The 16,991-nt window shown below is 40.2% G+C and overlaps 1 protein-coding gene across 1 annotated transcript in view; it reads right to left on the reverse strand.

Annotated features, from left to right (window-relative positions):
* Nucleotides 1-16,991, reverse strand: part of LOC108540108 (ecto-NOX disulfide-thiol exchanger 2-like) — a gene marked incomplete at its 3' end in the record, with an annotated part of 38,660 nt that overhangs the window by 17,528 nt on the left and 4,141 nt on the right. The window contains exon 2 of the mRNA XM_017889086.1: nt 3,942-4,097. Within this exon, the coding sequence (XP_017744575.1) occupies nt 3,942-4,097 (156 nt within the window). The remainder of the gene's footprint in view (nt 1-3,941; nt 4,098-16,991) is intronic.

The raw sequence follows: 16,991 nt of genomic DNA on the forward strand, positions 1-16,991 counted from the left end.
AAAAAAAAAAAAAAAAAAAAAAGATACATGTTATATAAAAAATAGAGAAGGTAAACAGGATTGGGACTGTGGCAGAGAGATAACTTTTAAATAGGTTATCAGGGTCACTGAGAAAGTGACATTTGAGCAAAGACTTGAAAGAAGTGAGAGAGTTAGCCATGCAGATATTTATAGGGAAAGCATTCTAGGCAGGTGGAAGAGCTAGCGCAAAGGCCCTATGATGGGAGAGTGCCTGGTGTGTTCATGGAACAGCATGAAGGTCAGTGTGACCAGAACAGAGTAAGCAATGCGGAGGAGAGTAGGAGATGAAGTCAATGAGACAATGGAGGGGAGGAACAGATCATATCTGACCCAGGCAATTAAAAGGACTTTGGTCTCTATTGTGAGCGAAATGGGGAGCCAGCCATTCAAGGGTTCTGAGTAGAGGAATTACATGATCAGACTTAGGTTTTAAAAGGATCACTCTGTCTATTCTGTTCAGAATAGACTGTAGGGAGCAAGGGTGAAGAAGGAAGACTAATTAGTAGCCTATTACAATAATTTATAAAATGAATCACGGCAGATACAAACTAAATCATAGCAGTGGTTATTGTGAATATGGAACGATTACAGACATATATTGTTAGGTAGACTGATATAATTTTCTCACAGATTAAATGCACTGTGTGAGGGAAAGAAATTCATTAGATTTGGCATTCACTATTTAAGTGGAAATGCCTTAGAGTGATGCACTACAGTTTTAGTTCCAATACCTTCCATGTGGAAGTGCACCAGAAAGGGGTATCCTTGAAGTTGGGCTGGAGGAGAGTGTGAGGAGTATGAGGTCAGTAAGCAGTTGAACCTGACTAAAGGGCAGGTATGTGGCAAATAGAAGTGATGGATTGAAGACAGTCATATGAAGCAGACAAGTAAAAGGTTTTTGAGGTCAGGAGTTGGACTATGAATCTGCGGGCAATGGGAGTCACAGAATAATTTTATGGTTCTGTATATGTGACAAGCACTTGGATGAAATGTCAGGTGGGACATGGGGGAGGGAATGGATGGCAAAGATACTTTCTAATAAAGCAATAACAATTAGAAGCAGACTGGATGGTGAATAAAGAGACTGTATGCGTTCCTGAATCACAGGACCTCATTGCTGAGAGGAATTTCAGAGGCCACTGAGTGTAAGAGAATATACCAGAGACAGGCAGGAGTAAGGAGTGGGGTTGTAATTGATATGGTTCGGCCTGTGTTCCTGCCCAAATCTCATGTAGAATTGTAATACCCCATGTTAGAGGTGGGGCCTGGTGGGAGGTGTTTGGATCAGGGGGTGGATTTCTCATGAATAGTTTAGCACCATCCTTTTGGTGCTGCTCTTGTGATAGTGAGTTCCCGTGAGATATGGTTGTTTAGAAGTCTGTAGCACCTCATCCCCATTCTCTTGTTCCTGCTCCTGCCACATGAGACACCTCGCTCCATCCTTGCCTTCTGCCATGATTGGAAGCTTACTAAGGCCTCCCCAGAAGCAGAAGCCACTATGCTTCCTGTACAGCCTGCAGAATCATGAGCCAATTCAACCTCTTTTCTTTAAAAATGACCCAGTCTCAGATGTTTCTTTATAGCAATGTGAGAATGGACTAATACAATAATCAAGGCCTGATCAGGCAGGGTTGGTGGGCTGAGACAATAAAGGGTTCAGTCACACCAAATCCCTGTTCTTCCTTTCCTACCCTGCTCTTCCCATCTCACCTTCAACAAAGCAATGTCTTGGGGCCACTAACAACAGTGTCACTTTTGCCATGCTTTCAGCAGAGAACTAAGAGAAGAAGTACTTCTATTAGTGTTTTCTCCACCCAAGTAATCCAAGCCCCCTTTGAACAAAACTCAAGTTCTAAAGAGCAAACAGAACACCAGTTTACTTTAAGCTGTGTCAAGAGTTTTATGTTTGAATTCAATTCCAAGGCCAGGTTCCTTCCCAGAAGCCACCAATTTACTGGTGCTGGTTGCCCTGTAAGCATTCTTAATACAAGGATGAATAACTAAAAGACAGAGCCATGGGGGAGATATGGTGCCCTCTTACTCTGTGGCCCTTCCAACTCAGAATTGAAGAGGCATGGCTGCAGGTGGGGAAAGATAAAAATGTATTTGAGAGATGTCAGTCCGTTTCTTTTACTAGAGGCTATCAAAAGTTACGAGCCTTTTTAAACTATATATTTCTAGATTCATTTGAAGACTGCTCAACAATATGGTCTATGTGTCATAAACAAGGCATCTGTGCTATTCTTTAGAAATTTAGAAACTGAACATCCTGTAAAGTCAACTACTGCACCCAACCTGGACATTATAGGGTGTGAGCCACCCTGTTAGCTTAGATGTGCTTGAGACCATGAAAGCCTGCTGCAGGCTGATTATGCAATAAATGAATGATTAAATCAGCAGGATTCTACCCTTTCATAAGCAGGAGGTTTTACCACTGGCAGTGCCTAAATTCATGGCTTTTTATGTAGAAAAGGTACTATCAGGAATGCACAATTTTCTCTAATCTGAAAGCAACATGCTGAAAGGTAAAAAAGGCCATTGCCCACTTGTAGGGACAGTGGAACTAAGAGTAAGAGACAGATAAAATGGTGCTGCTCATTCACTTAGGCACTAAACACAAATCCAGGAATGGCCATTTGAGCTGGCAAGTAAGGCCTGCAAGGGCCATCTTATTCTCCATTCCCTAATTCTCCTTGTGACATACTAGCTTTTCTCTCAATACAGTCCTCTGAGATGCTGGCCTCCTAGATTTCTTATTGGTCTGGAAGGATGTCTCCTGTTGACAGCCATGTTCAAAAACCAGAAGAAAGCATAAAGATCTGTTTTTTTCGTTTTCTAGCAAAAGGGGCCAAGATGATCTATCTAGCCAACCTGATTGATTCTAAAATCATCTCAGTTATGAGCAGACCATACTACGTAAAATCTGGGTCCCTGCCAGGGCCTGGGCCGTGATTAACTGATTCCTATTTAAGGTAGGAGATGAAATATTTGTCTGAAGTCACATGTCAAAGATTCATATTTATCCTGATAAGGCAAGGTCATTTGATCTATGTCCTAAACCACTGAATGTATCCCTTAACAAACAGCTCTAATCTTTGTACTGTAGTGGTGGTTCCCTTGGTATGCTATCCAATATGACTAGAACTATGGAAAAATCATTAATGAGGCTTGGGGCACATGCAGAATCAGCTTCTAATCACTGAATGTATATAAAACTACAAATGCATTTGGAAAAAAAGTTTTAGTCAATTATTATTAGTGGGACATTTTAAGTAAAATATGGTCACCATATCTTTACACATGTTTTAAAGTGAATCTAAGTAGAAGCCTGTTCATTACTGACAAAAATGGATCTCTAGATTACTTCCACATGAACTGCTTTGACTGGTGGCTACAAGTAGTGTGACTTAGTCTCAATATTCCTCTCTGCCCTTCCAATATGTTGAACCATGCCTCACTGTATATTACAGCCCATCGGTTGAATAGCAGTGGTTCGAGTGATGTATGAATAGCTGCTAGCAGTGGAAGATTCTTAGCACCAAACATATATTCTCATGTGCCTCAGATCACACTCTGTCTCTGCCATCATCAGTACATGGGGCAGTTATGAAAAGGAAAGACTACAAATGATGGTGTTGAGCAATCTGCATGCTTCCTTCTTTACTAACACACGTGAATTCCTTACCAGACTGCATTAGAAACATGTATCATTTGTACTGCAACTTGCACACAGAAGTCTACTGTTGTGTGCATAAAATTCAACCCTGCCTAGCAAGAGAAAATTTTCCTGTCTTCTGTTCTCTAGGTGAAGCTTTCGTACAAACATCTATGAAGCCCTTGGGTATTCTTTTGAAAAAGAAGAAAGTTTTCTTGTACACTAAAACACTGTGTCTTGTGTGGAAAAAAAAGCAGAATATTACTTGGATTTGGAGGGAAGAGCGTGCAGCTTTTACAGTGTATGATCTCTTTGACTACTGGCATATCTGGAGGAATTGGTGGAGGTACTATTCCCAAACCAGGCATCATTGGAGTTATTGGTGGAATTCCAGTCATCATTCCAAGAGCAGGATCAAAGTCTAAAAATGGAGAAGAGAGAACAATAAATGACACCAGGCAAGGTTAAGTGGAGAAAGAATGTTACTTTGTAAGCTTCAAATCAAAGGCCTTTCTAAGACAGAGGCAAAATATTTAACAAACATGGTACTTAGTATTCCCAGGTCTTAAATATTATCTTATAGTTGTGCATTTTCCTTTGGGGATGGGGCCGTTTTGTTTGACCAGGGCTTATTTAAGTCTCTGCATCTCATTGCGGCATCCAAGGTCTTTCATAGCATGGCCATGCCTTGTCTATTGATTTTGCCTCTATTAGTTTCCAACACACACTCTCTGCTCCATTCCGAGAAGGCTTTTTACTGTCCCTTGTACACATTTTCTTTGTACAGTACAGCATGATATTAAGAGCACAGAGTTTTGGGGATCAAGCAGACCTGGGTTTTAGGTCTACCATTTGCTTAGCAGGATGAACTTCCAGTTCCTCATCTGCAAAATAGGGTTAATATCACCTACGTTACAGGAAGCTGTAAGGAGTAAACAAAATGATGAATCTAATGTGCTGAGCACAGGTTTGATAAATAAGTACTCTCTGTGCCTTTGTTCACGTTGTTCTTTCTGCCTGGAATTATTTGAGCCTCTGCAAATTCTCCCCATGCTTCAAGGCCTGGCTTAAGTGTCACCTTCCTTGAAGAGGCTTTTCCAGATAATTGTGGTTCATTCTTGACTTTGCCTCTAAAAGCTATCGGTTCTATACTTGTTACCACTGATTTTTTTATTTTGCATCATTCTTTGTTTAATTCAGGGATGCCTCTAGCATGTGTATTTTTTTTGTGGGGCCTATCTACGTACACAATTTGTTTCACTGCTAATCAGTACTGGCAGCATTTTCGTGGCACAATCTCACGCGATACCATGAAAGAAATACCACATAAGTCAGCTGGAGTGGTTTCCTTGCCAGGCCACTCTCCTGGAACTAAGACTCTGGGGAGAATTCCATGAGTCCTGAAGCTTCTTGGGGCATCTAGTTCACTGCACATACAGGTCAGAGGACTGGAGAGTATCCCAAAGGGGAGAAATGGGAACTCAGATATACATGTGTCCAGTTTAAGATTAGGACTTCTCAGATGATAATGCCAGTCACAGTTTGCCCCAGACACTGCAGCGGAACTTAGAAAATTTCAAGAAAGGTACTTCTTACAACCAGAATACAAGGAGGAGCTGCTCTGGACCCAGGGCAGCTGCCCTGATGATACTGCCTGCTTGGCCAGTGCTTGGCTCTGGAAGGGGACTTAGAAATTATCCAGGTAGGCATTCCATAGCACAGGGGCCCCGAGGAGGAGCCCCACTTGCCTGGGTCTAAGGACAGTATTGATTTCATTGTTTAAATCTTATCTCTAGATCAAAATGGAATTTCTCTGAGAGAAGAGAGTACACTCTACTTCTTTGTTTCTCTGCCTCCCACTCCTGTCTTTGCTATAGAACCACACACAGTGGACTGCAAACAAAGAAAGTACTGCAGCCTGCGGGGTTCTGGTAATTCAGGGGCAGTTGCAGCAGCAGTAGCAGGCCCTACTCCCAAAGACTTCATCATGTTCACCACACAGGCCAGAAGGGTAATGCCTGTACACATGTCCTTAAAGTGGCCCTGAAGTCACCTGGGTGGCTCTTTCTCTCTAAGATGCTGGAGGAGGTCAACCTAAACAGCAGGAAGAACCCAGGATTCCCACAGAAGCAGAACCTCAGGTCTGACAGGCATAATAAGAGTGAGATCTAGAGCTGGGCAGATGGGCAGGCAGGTGGCACATGGGCATCCCCTGTTACAAAGGCAGCCCAAGCAAGCTAGGGCATTACCCAGTCTCTCACATGCCTTTTAAATGTGATGTCAAGACCCTGAAAATGTTTGGGAAGAAAAAAAATATCCCAAAAGGAAGTTTTATTTTTATGAAAATGTTTACTTTTAGCCCTCAAATGTCATCTCACTCAACTTGCATGTACACACACACACACACACACACACACACACGTACCCTCCTTCCCTCCCACCCATGGCTCTCATATCTATACTGTACTCCATATAGTAGTTATGTGATCTTGAAGAAAGTTTCTTAATATCTGTGTGCCTCCATTTCCTTTTTGGTAAAAGTGGGGGGCAAATAATGACATTTAGCTCAAAGGATGAAAACACAGAACAGATATGAAGACCTCTGGCAAGACAGATAGTCCTGATAGGTAAGTTTCCTTCTTTCCATTTAAAATGTGAAAACCCACACTGATAAATTCACTGATTCAGGCATTCATTCACACATTCACAAACATCTGTGATAGGCTTCCTATATGTCAGGCTCTATGCAAGTGTTGGGGGTGGTGTCTAGGTTTCCTGTTGGATCTTAGAGAACCAAAATAAGAGCACTATGGTTAAGAATGCCATTTACGTCTTTGGAAAATTTGATTCCTCATGCAGAAGATTTTGGAGAAATTGTTAACATTATCTTACCCATTTACAAACTGTTATTTTTCGTTAGGAAAAAATCAGATTAGATTGTGTGCCAACAAAACAATCCCATCTATTTTTCCTGTTCTACTGAAATGTTTGTCTTCCTTTTATTGTTCTGCCTGCCTCCTTATTGTTATTCATATAGCTCTGTCACTCACAACTCTACCTTACCACAGATTACAGAAACATCAGTTCATTAAACAAGTTCTGCCACTTCGGCTGAGAAGGAAATGTCTGTCTCTATGTACTGCCTACTAATAAATGGAGACAAACAAAAAACAAATATACAGGATAAATATAACTCCTGACTGATGTACTTATCACTCTGCTGTTTCATATAATTACATTAATATTTTATAAATTCATTTAAAAGCAAATGTATTCATTGCATATGGCTAAAGCCAGAGTAGATAAACTACCCCTCTTCCTTTTGTTCAATATGCCAGGAGTTCCATAGGCTACACTGCCCATAAGGGCTTGCTAGAGAGCAGGTTGTACATGACATTTCAAAGTCTTCTATCATGTTGATTATTTCTTTTGCTTATCTTTAATCATTAAGCACCAAAGTGAATGTGGATTTCCAATGTCGACCAAGAAAACCATTTGAAGTCATGGGCTTTATACATATATTGCAGAACCTGAAAAATCAAAGAAGTCCAGCAATTTAAAACACACTGGGAATAGAACACCAGAGAAATTCTCTCCCTTTTCCAGGCCCCTGGCCTGGCTTGTGGAGTACTACCAACAAGTACGTACCATTGCCACTTATGTTAGGAATTCAAACTTTCAAAGATTTGAAATCATATAAAAGAGTTATGGAAAAGGCCAAGATACTCCTCCAAAGTCCTTTTTGCAATAAATATCCTGTTCTGTTTTGCTTTTACCGTCTCTTCTAACACCATTTCCCTACTGCCTTCTTGACTCTTGGCATGGCCATTGCCGAAAGAGTCATGACATATTGATTTGTATTCTCTCTCTTTTTTTTTGGAGACGGAGTCCCGTGCTGTCGTCCAGGCTGGAGTGCAGTGGTGTGATCTCAGCTCATTGCAACCTCTGCCTCCTGGGTTCAAGCAATTCTCCTGCCTCAGCCTCCCTAGTAGCTGGGATTACAGGCATGTGCTACCATGCCTGGCTAATTTTTTTTTTTTTTGTATTTTTAGTAGAGATGGGGTTTCACCATGTTGGTCAGGCTGGTCTCAAACTTCTGACCCCAAGTGGTCCACCTGCCTCAGCCTCCCAAAGTGTGGGGATTACAGGCGTGAGCCACCAGGCCCGGTCTGTATTCCCTCTTCTGATTCACGTACTTCCCAAAGTCCCAACCCACTCGAAATTCTGCAAATGCTGTCTGTTAGCTGGGGCCAGCTTGCTCCTCAGACTTGCAACTCTACCATGTGATTTCAAGTAATGTTTCCATGTAGCTTTAAGCCTTCCTGCTACCTAGCAACTTGCATTTACTCAACCTTGGCAGAGTGATTATTGTCCATTCTCTGTACACATCTGAGCCAAGGAATTACAATGGAGGCAAATGTCATTTCTGTGCAGCTACCCAGTTATCCCTCTATCTATTCATTCACTATTTTGATGACAGGTCCTATGTCAGGTGTCGGGGTTTCAGAAACGAATAAGACAAAATCCTTGGCCTTATACTCTAGTTTGGAAACAACAACGCAAACAGTTACAATGCTGTATCATCAATGAATCACCATAATTGTTTATTAAGTGCTTAAAATGTTTTAGGTTCAGTGCTAAGCATTTTATATAATCACATTCTAATAGAGCTGTGAGCTTAGATATTGTTATCTTTCATTTTATGGATAAAGAAATTGAGGGTCAAGGGGGGTTTAGTTACGTGCTCAAGTTTACACAGCCAGTAAGAGGCAGACCTAGAATTCAAATCCAACTTGGTCTAATTCTAATGCCCTTAACCACTACACTGCCTCTCAATGTAGTATGACAATGGTTTCAATACATTAATACAATTGCAGATATAAAGTGAAGCAAATTGTTGAAAAAATAAGGCATATGAGCAACAAAATGTTTATATACAATTCTTTTCCCCCCAATGTGGTGGATTAAAGTTGGATACAAATTCTTTGATTCTCCTTCCATCAAGGTAAGGGTCTATGCCCTTATCCCTTTGAATCTGGATGGGCTTTAGAACTGCTTTAAACAACAGAATATGGCATAAGGGATATTGTGTCCTTTTTGAGGCCCAGGCATTAAGAGAGATGCAATTTCTACCTTTTGTCTCTAGAAATGAGTGATAACGGGAGCTTTTCATCCTCATATAAGGCTGATTACCCTGCTAGAGAGACCACGTGGAGAGGGACTTAGAGCAAATGGCAGAAGACGGATCCAGCTGAGCCCAGTCTTGTATCTGTCTTTACCAAGGTGTCATGCATATGAGTGAAGTCTTGAAATCAGTCTGCCACAACTGAGGTATCCCAGTTGATATCACATAGAACAGAAAAATTGCCCATTTCAGTCCTACCCACATTCCTCATCCAGAAAAATCTTAAAATATAATAAAATGATTGTGTTTTAAGTCACTAACTTCTAAGGTAGTTTGTTATATAGCAATAGGTAAGGAGAATATCCAGCCTGGCTGCAGTGGAGTGTTACTGGTTAATAGAGTTAACAATTTTCAAGGAATGAAAATAGAAAGTACACTAAACAGTCAAACTAGACTGACCATGATTTTCTCAGATTTTGAAAAGGCGCTTTAGGATCCTGCAGGGCACAGAGCCACTGTCTTGGGCAACTATTGCCACTACACTGTTGCTATATGGAAGGACCATTGTTCAGCTGGAACAATGTCAGATGACTGACGCTCTACTAGGTGTACTAAGATAACAGTTGTCTACAAAACTGTAGAAACCTCAGAGGTGTTCTACATCTGATGTCTGACAAAGACATCACACATGCCTATTTTATGGTTCAACCCTAATAGTTTTTGACAGGCCCGTTCATGTTGGCTTCTCTTTCTTTTCTTTCTTTTTTTTTTTTTTTTGAGATGGAGTCTCGCTCTTATCATCCAAGCTGGAGTGCAATGGCATGATCTCAGCTCACTGCAACCTCTGCCTCCCAGGTTCAAGCGATTCTCCTGCCTCAGCCTCCCTAGTAGCTGGGATTACAAGCACGTGCCACTACGCCCAGCTAATTTTTGTATTTTTAGTAAAGACGGGGTTTCACCATGTTGGCCAGGTTGGTCTTGAACTCCTGACCTCAGGTGATCTTCCTGCTGTAAAATGCCACCTTTTACCTTTGTGGCAGGGGAGAGGAATACTAGCTACCCATTAATTGGCTACTTATTAATTTCCAGGTTTTATACACTGCATCTGACTTAATCTTCACAACAATCCTAAGGGATGGGAAATAATATTCCCTATTTTACAGATGAGGAAATTGAAGCTGATAGAGATAACACAGTAAGGATACACAGTAAGTGGCACTCACTAAACATGCTCCTAACCATTAGTCTACACTGCTTCCCACAAAGTCCACAGTTTCATAGAGAAAGACAGATGCTCTCTGTCAGATTAGTACCTACCTACTCAACCTTGTATGTGGCCTTCAAACCTTCCTTTCCAGGAGGCTATCCTGGGGTTGCGTATCTGTAAATCCAGAATTTCCTATTGAGATATTTGACACATGCATTGTCACAGTGTTTCGGGGCCTCTTTTTAAAATTCACTGCTGCAATTTTGTGCCACAAAAGAAGTCGAAATTGTGGCCATGTATCAATTGGAAGTAGGCAAAGGTAGGAAGTGACACACATTGACTATCTTGCTTACATTTTCAGAACTGGACCCTGGTTCTTACTGAAAGCCCCTTTACACTCTCAGAAAGGCTTTGCCTGCACTTAACGCCTTCTCCCCATCCAAGTGCCCCTGGCCCGATAAAAGCATTTCCAATCTTTTAGGTGTTCCAGAGACCCCTGAGCCCCAGGAGGTAGTTTTTACTCACAGTAAAACCACTGAAATGCAACCACAGATTATTCCAAAATAACTATTTCAAATAGGATCTAATTATATATGCATAATTAAGCTATTTTATAGAAAGTTATGATTTCAACTGAGCTACATATTTCTGAGACATTATTGTTATTTCTTTAGAGTTCCTACAAAATTCATTGGAAAATTAAGAATTATGCCTGTGTACTGGGAAATTTTAACCCATTATAGTCCCGTCTCTTTTCTACATAGATCCTTTAAAAGACTTTTTAGGCAGTCTTTGTCAGATTAGTATCTACCTACTGAAGCTTGTATCTCTCTTCTAATCTGAAGAGAGAACACAGATTTCCAAGGACAACCTGGCTGAGCTGTGAGATGATTCTGGACTTCTCACCAGCCCTCTTGGAGGCACAAGTTCCCAAAGTTTTACACAATGACTCTCAAATTCTACCAACATCTGTCCCGTTTCCCCAAAAGATCATCTAAACACTTGTTTCAGCTTAGCTGGAAAGGTGAGACAGGGCCTGGCTCATGTACAACAGCAAACAATCTGGCAACCTGGGATTGGTGGGTTATGTGGCCCAATTTCAGTTCACAAAGGTCCTCCCAAACATATCTCAACTTTGATCTCAAATTTCCACCAGTGGAGCTTTATTCCTTTAGTGCAAGGTTTTGCAAAATCTCCCTTTGTAGCCCATCTTCCCTCAATTCCTTTTTATTCATTTACACTGTGTTCTTGCCTTTTTAGAACATTTGACAGGTCCAGAGTCATTAGCGAGGACATTTCCCACTACATCTGTGGTTCCCAGATTTCTGGATTTTGGAAATGAATAAAATTATATGCATATTTAAGGTCACCAGCCTCTTAATTTGGCAAGAAAAGAAGTGGGGTAAAAGTAACAAAGAAACTAACCAATATCCTATTCATACAGTTCATAAAAGAAAGAACATTTTAAAACCAAAAATACAGGAAGTCTATCACCTCAGAATAAAGGGCAGTCCTTTCAATTGAGCAAATTTAGCTTCATGACAAATTTACTACATTTTTAGTTTTTACATTTTGCCATAGACGGGTCGTGGCCTACACACCAGTGTTTGGGCTTTTCAGATCACTCAACCATTTCACTTAGCGTGCTCCCCTATATATGAAACTTCCTGTGAAAAATTTCTTTCAGAACTAGAATGTCACACACACACACACACACACACACACACACACACACACACACATTATTAAGGGCCATGAAAAGCTTCACTTCCCCTGAGGACTGGTGTATTTTTTCTTCACGGAAAAATGCAAATTATATAACTGATCAGGTTTCCCTTTTTTGTTTTGGCTGCTTTGTCACAGGGGCAGCTCAACTTCAGAAATCAGGTGGGATCCTATGACCTACACACCTGAATTTTAATTAACTTCCCTACCTGGTCTTTGTCTTGTATTCTCATTTATATTTTCCCAGATGCTGATTTATTTTATTTTATTTTTTATAAATTATTGTATTTTTTCATATACTGTAATCTTTCTTATAAGCTGCCTCAAAGTCTTTGCTGAATGAGGTGATGTAACTCTATAGTTAACCACTGTCTCCATACTGTATACCCTTGCATACCTTCCAATAATTGATGCGGTGTTTCCTCTGCCTACACTGTTCTTAGTTCTTTTATCCTCCTGACATACTCCTATATATCTCTGGACACCTAGCTCAAATGTTACCTCTTTTGTGAACCTTTTCTGACCACCGCCATCTACCTAGCATTTCCCCTCACCATACCTGGGCTAAAACATACTTATTTAGAAGTTTCTGTTATGACACTTGCAACATTATAGTGTAGTGATATTTACTTTGTTGCCTCTGTCACTGCAACTGGAACTTGAAGGCAAGGACTGTGCCATGCCCATGTTGGGATCCCCTATATCTAGCTCAATAGATCTTCAATGAATGGATGGATAAATAAAAGAACAAATGAATACAATGAAAGGAAGGCCTTTGAGCTGTTGTCAGTGAAGAGCCAGCTCATATTTGAGAACATGTTGGATTAGGGAGAGAGTGTGGAAGTTCTAAAAGCATTGGGGTCACTATGAGGATAGGAAACTTTGTCTTTTTTGTTCATTGCTTTCTCCCCGGTGCTTCTCACAGTACCTTTATGCCGGCAGGCTTCAGTGAACATTTCTTGTATGAATGAATGAATAAGCAAATAGTTTGACTCAGCTCCTTCTCCTAATAGTTTCCATGGGGAGTCTTTTCTTTTTTAATGATTGTTCCTATCACTGTGCATTTACTTATTCCAGCTAGTTAAGGTCATGAAATTCTTATCTTAAAGATCCTCTGGCCCTTGAGCTTCATGTACTCTTCCAAAGGCTTTAAATATTTAAAATATTTCCACGAGAAAACAGCTCCACAGCATTTACCTACACAGACTGTGATGTCGAGCGCCTCACTATCTGTATTTCGTGGTGTCTTCCCTGGGAGATAGGACCTTGTTCTTTGCGGGGACCTCAATACATAGTCTCTATTATGTTGACCATCTCCTGTTTGTCCTTCTGTGGCCCAGTTAATCTTGTTGTTGCCAGTACTCAAGTCAAAATCATGATGTGCTTGTTCCCAAAGAAAAATATGACAATACATAGATCATATAAACTCATACATTTTTGTTGAAGTAAAGTACTTCTGTAATATCAAGATAAATAACTAAAACATTTTTAACCTTTTCAGCTATACAATATAGAACTCATTCATATTCATAAAAGCAGGGTCCCAATTATGTCCAAACCAAATGATGACACCTCTGTCTTTTTTTTTTTTTTGAAAGGATGACCTGGCACAACAGCTAACTGCCAGCTGTTGTGTTACTATGGGAGCTTGATGGCATGGAGGAGATTTAAATGAGTATCTCCAGGTGTAGATATGCTCCATGGTGAATCTTGAGAGTACCATCAGTAGCTTGAATTCAGGTTTGTTTTGAAGAGACATTAATTTTATCTGGTATATATAATGTTTACATATTACTGGCTCTTGTAACATATACTATGATGATGAACAGTGCTCTCCTTTCTCAGGATCGCAACTTTTTGCCACTAAAAGCATACTCTATTTGTGGCAGATATTAAAAATAATACAAATCAAAGGCCAGGCCTTCCTGAGGAGCTTGCAGAACAGTGGTCTGTCATTACCATACAAACTCCTTCTTTCTTTCTGTTCCCATCAGAGTTGGCCTGTTGGGTCCAGTGATAACTGCCTCCTTAAGAATAAGAAGGGCTTTGCTCTGAGAATAAGGTCCATGAGTCCATATTTTCCAATATCTTTCATTATGGAGCAGACACAATCAATATAGTGGGGATATCATAATGAGGAACTCTTCTCTTTTTGGACTTCACAGGGTCCACACTTGGCTGCTATGGATATTTTAATTGAGGGGAAAATAAAGGAAGCAGCAGGCAGTATTCAACAAGTAGCCCTTAATGGGTCCATCCTTGGATTCATCTGGAATGACTGGGGCAGAACGATGCTCTTTAACCAGAGGGCCTGACTCTATTGAGCTCCACTAACATTAGTCTTATTTGACCAGCTTCTCAAAGCAAATACTCTTGCAGGAAAGACAGCTGCCAGCCAGAGGGGACCTCCTGATCTGCCATCATTATGGATTAACTTTATTGAACCACAGCAGTACAAAACACCATGTTAGTTGAAAGGGAACTCCACACCAAACCTCAGAGATAGCCTGTTTCTACTCACTACTCAATGAATATAATAACTATGCCAGACATTGCCTTCATGACAAGTGTGTGTCCAAGAGACTCAGCATCCATGACAGTATAGATTAGAGGTCTCTGGGGGAAGTGAAGGAAGCTTACATTATCACTTGTTTTTCATCAATGTCAAAAGACTTCTCTACTGTCACAGACAGGCCAGATGAGACAGGACAAAGAAAAGTCTGCTGGCTCAGTAGGAAACCTCCTGAGGAACATAAAAGTAGCTGAATTACTGAGCCTTTGATGGGTGACTTCAGGCAACAGCTCCATGAGGCTTATTTGCTGCCTTTTCCATTTTAAGAAATCTTGAGGCGTGGGAAGCTGATCAGGGAGATGTTTTAACCCATTGTAAAGATGGCAGGCACTCTGTTCTCCAGACCCTGGCCAGAAGAAAGGTAGGCAGCATTGGAGTGTCGTGCCACCCTTCCATTCTGTGAAAATCCCCAACAGATTTATAAGGAACAGGCATCAGTACTGTCAGACATATACTATTCTCTTCACCTGTTGCTGTCCAGTATTTCACCAGGGAAAAATTTCACCCTTGCCTTTACTGTCCTTCACTGTTGTTAAAGGTAAAGATGAGTCATAATTCAACTTTTTGTGAGCCACATCGCACATGTGAACTTGAAACAATAATAATAATAGTTGAGTTAATTGAGGAATTATTGTGAGCCAGGCATCACTCTAAGGCTTTACATGTATTAACACATGAATCCTCATAACAACCCTATAACATAGGTGTCATTATTATCTGCATTTTACAGATGAAAAAACTGAGGCATAGAGAAGTAAAGTAACTTGTCAACAGTCACACAACTGGTTAATGACAGAGACTTGAACACAGGCATTCTGGATCTAGAACCCATGTTCAAATCTCAGTGGTAAACTGCCTTCCTAAAATAATACAGATATGAGAAAAACCAGTTCACATATAACTTAAGTGATTTTATACATAGCTTTACAAAGTATATCTCAACCTGATGTTATTGCCCCATGCACTTTAAGACAAGAAGGGAACTACTGAACTAATACCAGTATTTCTATGACCAGGTTTCCAAACAGTCAAGTAACTTTCACTGGAGCATGGTGGCAGGCAGAATCACTGAATTACAGGTCAAACATAAAACATTTCTTTACAGTCGTTAAGAAAACAAGATGTGGAGAAGGGGGCCAAAGGTAGAAATTAAAAATACTCTCGAGGTTTCAAATGTCTGGTTGAAGCTGGATGTACAGAACGCTCATTAGCATATCAGCGTTGACAGTGGCTGCATAGCATCCAAATACTTTCAATTTAAGTGGGAGCTTAGCAGCGATTTGAAGAATGTATGTTAGTACTTCCTCTACATCAGAGCATATAGTACTGCTAAGAGTAGTAATAATGATGACAGTTTATCTTGATTGGGTGCTTATTATATGGTAAGCAGTGTGCTAAGTATATTATTTAATGTCCACAGCAATCCTATGATAACTATCATTATCTCCATTTTACAGATGAGAAAACTGAGGAACAGACAGGTCAAGTAACTTGCTTAAGGTAACATAGTAAGTGGCAGAGCAAGGACTCAAACCCAGGTAATCCTCTAACTTTAAGGCCTGTGTTGTTAAGCACTAAGCAAGATACTGTTATGAGGATTCAAGCCCTCTACCACACTGTTAAGAAAACTTACCACAATTTTCTAGCCTTATTATTGACCCTAGCTCAAGCTTTGGGTCTGTAATGATTGCTTGGTGGCATTTTTGTCCTCAATGCTAGGCCTTTCTTTTTCCATGTTATAGATGGGTGGCTAAGTATTGAACATTACTTTGTGAGCATAGATTTATGCTTATATATGATAATTTACAAATCATATGATATCAGTTAACATTTAGGCCCCTGGACCAGAGCACAGATGTGGCCTCAATATTTTTCCTGGGACTTTTACACATATGGTCCAGACTGTCATAAACTGGAAATACTTAAGTCAAATTAGATTGTCTAGTCATCTGAGACTATAAGTGTTGTGACTCAGGGACACTCTACATGCAGCTATAAAACAATATATATTTCAGTTTAAATTCTATTATAATCAAATAATAAAGAGGTACTAAATACAAAACTTGTTACTTCCTTAGAAATGTCTATGAGAAATACATTAATAATGATTTTTGAAGTATTTTAATAGCTGCCATTTTTGAGCACCTTCTATGTACCAGACATTGTGCTAAGCATGATTTAATTGTCATCCTAGGAGTTAGGCACTATTAGTCTGACTTTGTAGATGAGGACACTGAGTCTCAGAAGATACACAACTGCTCGAGATGAAATAGTGAAAGAAACAGGCTTGGAAGACAAGCAGACTGAATCCAGAACCTGACATCTTAACCATTCTGCAATATTGGATCCTACAGTAACATTCAATGATCCCAGATTGGCCCCACTAGTCATTCAAAACCTAAGGAAATCCATGGTCCAACGACTGTAGCTCTCAAAGGATGTTTGGTTGCTCATTTCAATTGTTGTTGGTCTAATGGAGAAGAATACAGTCTGGTGAACTACAACCTATGGTATGAATTACAGTTTGGCAGAGTTCTTTGCACCTGACACATATAGAATTTAGACTCCTTTTTTTTTCTCCACCTGTTTCTTATTCACATACCTTTTTTCTTCATGTTTGGTTGCTTTTATGCTTGTTTCTTGGCTTTTGATGTAATAACATTTCTTTTTTTTTTTTTTTTTAATA

Source organism: Rhinopithecus bieti, unplaced genomic scaffold, assembly GCF_001698545.2.
Source record: "Rhinopithecus bieti isolate Rb0 unplaced genomic scaffold, ASM169854v2 scaffold_19163, whole genome shotgun sequence".
NCBI lineage: Eukaryota > Metazoa > Chordata > Mammalia > Primates > Cercopithecidae > Rhinopithecus > Rhinopithecus bieti.